Genomic DNA, 8277 nt, shown 5'->3' on the forward strand with positions numbered 1-8277 from the left:
CTGCGGCTTCTCCGCCTTCACCGTAAACAATCACATTATAGAGACAAAGCCGGAGCGGGTAAGAGCCGCTGCAGCAGCCGCGCCTCCTCCCCCCCTAGCACATGTGCCGCTTTGTTTTCAGCCTCCCCACCAGTCAGGCTGCAGGTCCCGCCGCCCCCTCCTCCCCCGACTGCGGAGCCGCGCCCATAGGGGCGGGGCCAGCGGAGCTGATATAATGAGCTGTGGGAACAATGAACTCGCTCACATTCAGCGTGTCCGGGAGAGCGTCTGGGGACACCGGGGTAAGGGGCAGCACGTGTGGCTGCCGGTGTGCGTGCATGGAGCCGTGTGCATTGCCTTTTGCTGAGTGCCTGTATACTCTGTCTATATATAAATGGGCGTTGAGTGTTTTTTGCCTCTTCACCTGTCTATCTCTTTCTCCCACTTTATAAGGGTCCAAACTTTTTGCTGTCACTTGTCATTTTTAAAGTCCAGTTTGTAGCCCCGCCTCCAGTGATGCAGCACTCCTCATCCAGCTCTCCCCAGCATCACTCTTTACCTCCTCATTGTCCCAGCTTCACCTTGTTCATGGAGATCCCCTTTAATTGGGCTGCTTTCTCCCCCCATGATTTAGTGTTGATGCTGAATGGGGATGATCACCTGTCAGCCTTGTATGTATTGTGTAAGAGACCCTTGTTGTATTGTTGCGGTGGGTCCTTTCCCATAGTTCAGCTGAGGTCATCCCTTCCTATGTCTTCTGGCTGATGTTATTGTGCTGTTCCCCCCCCCCCCCTCTTTTCCTTATATCACTGTAATGGTTTATTAGACTAATTTTATTCCTGTCCCTCCTCGTAGGACAATGGATTTTGGGTGTTACAATACACACTACTTCTACGATGTGGACTTTAAGGAGGACTTCTACCGCCACATTGCTCCCAGCGAGGATATATGGAAAAAGTTTGAGCTTGTACCAGGCTGCCCGCAGCCTACCGCAGGATGCCTAGGAGAAAGCGGCACCGAGTGGGGGTCAGAGATTGTGGATTTGGGATGGGAGTCACCGGTGAAGCTGTCTGGACTTAGTTCTGTTGTCCTGCTCAGGGACTGTATGTGGAGCGGCTTTTCCACACGGGAACATCTGGAAAAAGTCATCAATGAGCGGTTGTCGTGTGCCCCATCGCGGCCAACAAGTACTACTAAACCCGCTCCCGAATCTGAGGTCCCGGAGCCGCCCGTCAGTCCGGTCGAGCAGACTGCTGTTGTACCAGTGCCCATTCCGGAAAAGATAGCCCACTCCTCGGGATCTGAAAGCACAAGTGACTCTGGTAAGGAAGCATGGGACAGCGGAGAATGGATATTGCCATTAGATCATATCTGGCTCTGAGGGGGGTCAGTGTCTGGTTATAGGGAACCCTGCCTCTCCAGCTGTTGCAAAACTACAACTCCCATCATGCCTGGACAGCCTTAGGCTGTCCAGGCATGATGGGAGTTGTAGTTTTGAAACAGCTGGAGAGCCAAGGTTCCCTACCCCTGGGTTAGTTTCTTTGGGCTAAGACTCCAGTCAGTTAACCATGATAGTAGTGCAGGACCTGTCATGGGACGGACCCTCCATTGACTTAAAGGGTCAGTCTGGTTCTGATGTGGTAGCTCTTAATACAGGCAATATATACTATTCTTTTCACATGCTCCAAACTCCAGTTTCTTAGATTTTACTTCTGCGTTTGAAGCCATTTACATGGTTTGGTATTGCACCTGCAATAAAGCAGGACTGGGGTGGGTCCCTGACAAGCTGGTACAGGTATTCTCTCCACACCTAGTGCCCGCAGCAGGTGCACAACAGGCCAGGCAGCTTCACATGTTACCTTGGGCTTGGTAGGATAGAGATTATATATATATATATATATATATATATATATATATATATATATATATATATATATATATATATATATATACATATATTAAATTTTAATTATTCGGAGTATGGTGGGACTTCAGGCTAGAGTGCTCCAAAGTTCATGCAAACTCTATGTAGCAGGGGAACAGGTGCCATTCCCTATCCCCTCCTGGTAAACCTACTGACTGATATGTGGCCGAGCACAGGTTATATTCCAGCAAGCGGGGGTAATGTTTCATCCAGGGGCATTGATGCTTCCCTCCACCCAAAGTTACACAATGTGCAAGCGCTTTCAGCTAAACAAGGCAGCCACATGGCCAGACAAAAGCAACAGCTTGCAGCCGGCAGGGGTTCAGACACTATCTCCAACCAATAGGAGAGCAGCGTTTTGAATTGAGGGCATTGCACCAATTGGAGTTCCCAGCCATGTGACTGGGATTTATTAATGGGGAATTGAGCCTATTCACAGAACTCCCATCCTTTGTGGTGTCTCTATTGTATTGAGTGTGCAGACTCCCTTCCCCCATGCCTCGCCCATCAGAGCAGCCTCCTGCCCAGGCTGCCAGACTTAACACTCCCATTCATTTGTTCACTGCTGGGCTGTCCGACCTTTTGTTCAGTTGTGAATTATCCTTTTACATTCGTAGTGCCTTATGCTGCCTCTGATCTTGTGTAATATAGGTTGAAACTGAAGTTTTTGCTTTTTTTTAGTTTGATACTGTACAATTCGATATGGAGAAAACTAAAAAAAAAATTTGTTTTGGTTTTTTTTTTCCCCTTTAACAGAAGAGGATGAAATAGATGTGGTGACCGTGGGAAAAAGGAAGTCTTACCATGGCCGTCAGCCAGTGACCATAACGGTGAGAGCTGACCCACTGGACACCGCAACCAAACTCTTCCACATATCCATCCACCAGCAGCAACATAACTATGCTGCCCGCCTGCCCCCTGAGCCCAGTACTACTACCTCTTCACCAGACTGTCCATCTCCCACTGCAGAAGAGCCTGGCGAAGTCAGCTGTCCTTCTGTACAGCCCTGCAGCCCTATTGCCCCCAGCTCCCCTACACCATCAGGGGGCTCGGACAGTGAGGACCTGGCCAAAAGGAAGAATCACAACTACATGGAACGCAAAAGGAGGAACGATTTGCGTTCTCGTTTCCTGGCACTTAGAGAAGAGGTGCCTGGTTTAGCCCATGCGTCTAAAACCCCCAAAGTGGTAGTTCTCAGTAAAGCCACAGAGTATTTGCAGGGTTTGGTCAGCACCGAACGCCACCTTTCAGCGGAGAAACTAAAACTTCGTACTCGCCGCCAGCAGCTCTTGAGGAGGATCTCTCAGTTGAAGAGCTGTTAAGAGGGACACATGGCAGGAGGTCTGCCCGGCACATTTGCACATTTATGAAGTTGCGTCTTGGGATTGCACAAAACTAAGGCTTTCACTTCTGGGTCGGTGCTCTTCGGAGCGCTGCTGGAGAAAGGGCTGGTCATATCAGGTGAATCGATATGGTTCCTCAGGTTCTACATATGACTTGTTTCCTCTTCCCATACAAAAACATCTGGACTTTCCACATAGACTATTTTGATTCCTCTTTAAGAGACCTCAAGGGTAGAGCTGTAACTTTTCTGCAGGCTAGCCCTCCATTCATGTATTAGAGGTCACCTCTCAGGTGGTGATTAGAACTCGATCCTGTAAAGTCCATGAAATCACCTTTTTTTGGATTTGTTCCGTTATGCACTTTAAGCTCTTAATATTGCCAGATTTTGCATATGGTCTACGTATATATTTTCCTGCTGGCTTGCAGTTCACATTACCCTTCTGGGGAGTTTAATTTCTGCTACAGTCTACCATGTGTTTGGTGTTCTTTAGCAAAAATTGGGATGTAGTACCAGTTGTGGCCGTTACCGCGACTGATCTTTCTGCAGGGAAAATGGATTAGTAGACCTTGAGGACTGCCATATTGTTGTGGAGGGAAATTTGGGACTGTCTGGTGTGAACCACTCTATACCTCACTCTTGTCACTTTACACTTGTTTGTCTATGTTTTGTGACTTTGTTTTGTACCTTTCTTTGAACTGCTGCTGCCTGCTGGATTTTGTACTGGATGAGATTTATACTGTATTTTTGTACATCTTTTGAGTAACAGATTTATAAAATAAAACTTGGGCCACCGAGGACGATTTAACGTTATGCTGTTTATATGGAATTGTTTGATTTATCCTTTCCGTTTCTCCTGCTGCACAGGGCTAGTGTGGCACATGTTGGCCACCAGTAGTGTTGGACTGACCCATAAAGTGCTACCAGAGCATGCTAGAGTACAATTGTTCGGCATTTGAATACCGTTGGATGAAGCCCCCAGCCTCCTTAGGGCTGCATCCAACTTCAGCCACTGTTATTTAAATGCCAGATCATCAGACTCGAAGTTGCCCATCTTTAGTAAGTGTATGTGCACACAATAGAATCTGCAGATTCTGCCGCTCGTGCCCACTTCCATCTTCGCCAGTGCCATAGACTCCATTCTATGGTCAGATGGATTCCACCGTCCGCCCAAAGAATGAACCTGTTCATTCTTACTGTGGAATCCACCTGACCATAGAATGTAGTCTATGGCACGGGCAGAGATATACGCAAGTGTCGGGTCATCTGCCTGGATTCCGTAGTGTACACATACCCTAAGCTCCAAGAAATTGTCCTTCAAGGAGATTCCTCTTTTGGCATCTCTTTTCATTTTTTAAACAATAGTGTAAACGGCAGTGTTGTAAACCTGGCCTGTAATAAGCAATCTGTGGCTTCTGGTTGTGGATGGTATGCTTATAGCCAGTCTTGAATAGACAAATTAGTTCTGTGGCCGGCCCTATATACTTACATGCATGTACTTTTTGGCTTTTTCCACATTTGTGTTTGAGAATGGATCGCAACTCGTGCCTGTTCAAGTCCGATTGTTCAGAATTTGAATACCGGTCTTTGGATGCAGACCGAGAGAGTCCTGGAAAACATGGATACGGCCTATGAGCTATTGTCTGTACCCTTGTTTTCCGAGACTCCTGAGGGCTGCATCCATTTTCAGCCACCAGTATTCAAGTGATGAAGGAGCGGGCTTCACTCTAGAGATGAGCAAACCTGGACGAGGTTCGGGTTCATACGAACGTGAACCTTTGGCATTTGAATCCCACTGTCTTCCTGTTCTGTGAAAAGTGGAGATGGCACGAGTCCTTCCTGAAAAACAGGAATACAGCCTATGACCTAGGCTGTAGTCTAAAGACAGCTGGATTCAAATGCCAATGGTTCAGGTTCGTACAAACCCGAACCTAGGCCAGGTTCTCTCATCTCTAACTGTTTTTTATATTGATCTAGAATGGCAGTGGATGCTGCGATGCTCCTGGTAATACTGATCACGTTACAGCCCAGACAGTCTTATATTCTTACTATGTAAACAAAGAAACTCATCCAAAAAAACGCAAATGTGGAAACCCAACCTTGGGCAGCTGTTCCAACCAGTCAATGCACTGTGCAGCGAGAGATACTGGAATCCCCTCTGACACAAGGCACACATGCCTGGTATAGGAATAAAATCACAAGCTGCTGTATGTTGTCTGAACCTGAATGACCCTGTAAGGTTTCTTCATGTCCTTTGTGAACGATGCAGAGCACAAAACCTGAATAAAGCAACATTTTCAAACGCTATTTGTGTCGGCTGACTTTGGGTTGTGATGGATCGCATTGTTTTGACTCAGCGGCTTGTAAAGTCACTGAAAGGCAGGGAGTGAGGAAAGTACATAGTAATCTGCTCCTGTGCCGCACCCTGATCTCACGATGAAACCATCTGCAGGCTTGTGTTAAGATGTTATATAGATTTGCTTAATGAACACGTTCTGCCTGGGCTTGGCACCTGTAGTTTAGTTAATAAATTATCCCAGTGCCTCATCGGTAATACAGGTCGAGTTCAATGCAATGTTTTGTCTGGAGGTAAGCTGTGAGAAGCTAAACTTAAAGGGAACCTGTCACTAAGAAAATGCTACCTAATGGTGAGTATACACAGATTTATCTGACAGATTTTGAAGCCAAAGCCAGGAACAGACTAAAAACAGGGAACAGGTCATAAAGGAAAGCCTGAGATTTGTCCTTTTCAAATCCATTCCTGGCTTTGGCTTCAAAAATCTGTTAAATCTGTGTAAAGGTGTCCTTAGCTATCAGCATCATGTTTATATAGCAGTAGGAGCTGAGCACATTTATATCTTTATGGGAAAATCAGTATAAGGGTACAAACACACACCGTATACGCAGCAGATCTGCAGCAGATTTGATGGTGCAGATTTGATGCTGTGTTCAGTTATTTAGATCTAATCTGCTGCGTATTTGTTGCATATCGCAGCAGTAAATACGCTGCGTATACGGTGTGTGTGTGTGTTTGTACCCTTACTTGTAATTTATTGATTGAAATCTGTTTCCATGCCAAAGAGTCCTGTCTATTGAGTGACACCGCCCACTGGACTACTTAAAGGAGCGGGGGATATGGCAGTGAGGTATGTCATAAACCGGCTGCCACATCACTGAAGGATGGGATTTAGCCTGCTAAACCAATCAGTGACTGCTGCAGTATCCCTTCCCAGTCACTGACTGGCTAAGCGGGGAATCCATCTCACCAATCAACATGTAACAAGTTACACTGAATCTTTCCCACAAAGTTATATATCAATCTGCTCAGCTCTTACTGCTCTATAACCTGATGGTGGTAGAGTAGGCAGCATTGTCTTGGTGACATGTTCCCTTGAAGAATCCCTTCAAGGGAACATGTCCTCTTCTTGGAAAACTAAAATGTGTCCCAAGTGTGATAAAATAACATTTATCCACCAATCTGAAGATCCAATGCCAAAGATGTGATGTGAGCGGTCACACAGAACTGGCATCACTACTCTGACTGGAACCATGATGCCAGTATTACAACATGTGACTATGAGACAATTGATTGGCTGCAGTGGTCACGTGTTGGGCAAACGTAAACAACCTGGGGTGCTCACTGCAGCTTCGACGGGGTATCAGACAGTTGACTTAATGCTATGTTTAATGACTCGTGGCCTTGGCTCAAACAGCAGTGCCAGTTTTCAGCCTCAAGGAGCTGAGAAAAAATGCGAGACAAGGTGCCTGTCAGTATCGAGAAAGTGGGTGGGGACAGGGTTTCCATCATACAGTTTGTCATGTGGGTTTTTTGCTTCTAAGCAATTTATCTAGTCAAAAACCCCCACTTTATTATATATTCGAATAATTATGTACACCAGTTTTCTGTTTTGTATGTCTTGTGACTTTTTATGACCCTTCTATGCCATACATCACATGGTTTAGAAAGTGTGACAGGGCGGAGCCTCTGACTGATATGCGCTGACCTTGTGTGGGGTGCATGGAAGGTAAGCATGGGTCCATGTACACTGAAAGATTATCTGCGAAAGATTTGAAGCCAAAGCCAGGCATGCATTTAAAAAAGAGAAAAATCTCATGTTTTCCTTTATGACCTCATCTCTGTTTATAGTATTTTTCTGGCTTTGGCTTCAAATCTTTCTGTGTAAATGGACCCTAAGGAGGAGATTTATCAAACTGGTGTAAAGTAGAATTGTCTTAAGGCCCTATTCCACAGAACGATTATCGGTCGTATTCGGCCGATATTGGCCGCTACGGACGATAATCGTCCTGTGGAATAAAGTGCAACGATCAGCCGATATCGTTCATGTCGGCTGATCGTTGCAGTCGCTTGTTTTTCAACATGTTGAAAAACAAGCGACTGATATAGCAGAGATCTTCTGCCGTCGCTCCGTTGAATAGGAGCGTCGGCAGAAGACGCTGCTATATCCTATGGGCTGCCCGGATGATCAGCGATCACCCGGGCAGCTCCCCGCCGCTTCCTCCCGCACCCACTTGCTGCTGCATTGAATAGCGGCGGCAGCGAGCGGGGAACGAGGAGCAAATGAGCGCTGATAGCGCTCGTTTGCTCCTCTATGACGACCCGTGGAATAGGGCCATTAGTTGCCCCTAGCAACCAATCGGATTCCACCTTTCAAAAAGTCTGAGGAATGAAAAGTGGAATCTGGTTGCTAGGGGCAACTAAGACAATTCTACTTTACACCAGTTTGATAAATCTCCCTCGAAGTCTTTTCAATGTTTGAGCACGACTTTGAATAACCCTTTAGCTGGCTTTGGCCTAAAAACTGAATTGGCAGAGTTCTAAAAAAAAAAAAAAGCTGCATGTGACCCTGGCCTTTGTGCCGTCATCTGCATAAAGGTTTCCATAGCATTGCATGTGAATGTACCTGTTTACCATACGATTTTGCCTTTTTTGACACAAGCAGCGCATGCATTGTTTGTAATATTATAGCGAACCGGTGCGATAATATATTTTCAAGGATAATGTATCAAATAT

General features: G+C 46.1%; 1 protein-coding gene across 1 annotated transcript; it reads left to right on the plus strand.

The window, feature by feature from the left end:
• The first annotated feature begins 254 nt into the window (after window positions 1-254).
• Window positions 255-5545, plus strand: MYCL (MYCL proto-oncogene, bHLH transcription factor). Its single transcript, XM_069972543.1, has 3 exons — window positions 255-281; window positions 835-1301; window positions 2660-5545. The coding sequence occupies exons 2-3, from the start codon at window positions 839-841 to the stop codon at window positions 3223-3225; spliced, it is 1029 nt and encodes a 342-aa protein (XP_069828644.1). The 5' UTR covers window positions 255-281; window positions 835-838; the 3' UTR covers window positions 3226-5545.
• Window positions 5546-8277: the final 2732 nt, after the last annotated feature.

The sequence above is a fragment of the Dendropsophus ebraccatus genome, chromosome 5 (assembly GCF_027789765.1).
Source record: "Dendropsophus ebraccatus isolate aDenEbr1 chromosome 5, aDenEbr1.pat, whole genome shotgun sequence".
In the NCBI taxonomy this organism is placed as follows: domain Eukaryota; kingdom Metazoa; phylum Chordata; class Amphibia; order Anura; family Hylidae; genus Dendropsophus; species Dendropsophus ebraccatus.

Excerpts from the sequence above, each read along its gene's own strand:
- MYCL (XM_069972543.1), top strand. The coding sequence starts at position 839 with ATGGATTTTGGGTGTTACAATACACACTACTTCTACGATGTGGACTTT. Across the intron at positions 1,302-2,659 it reads TGAAAGCACAAGTGACTCTG|AAGAGGATGAAATAGATGTG; the intron begins GTAAGGAAGCAT and ends CCCCTTTAACAG.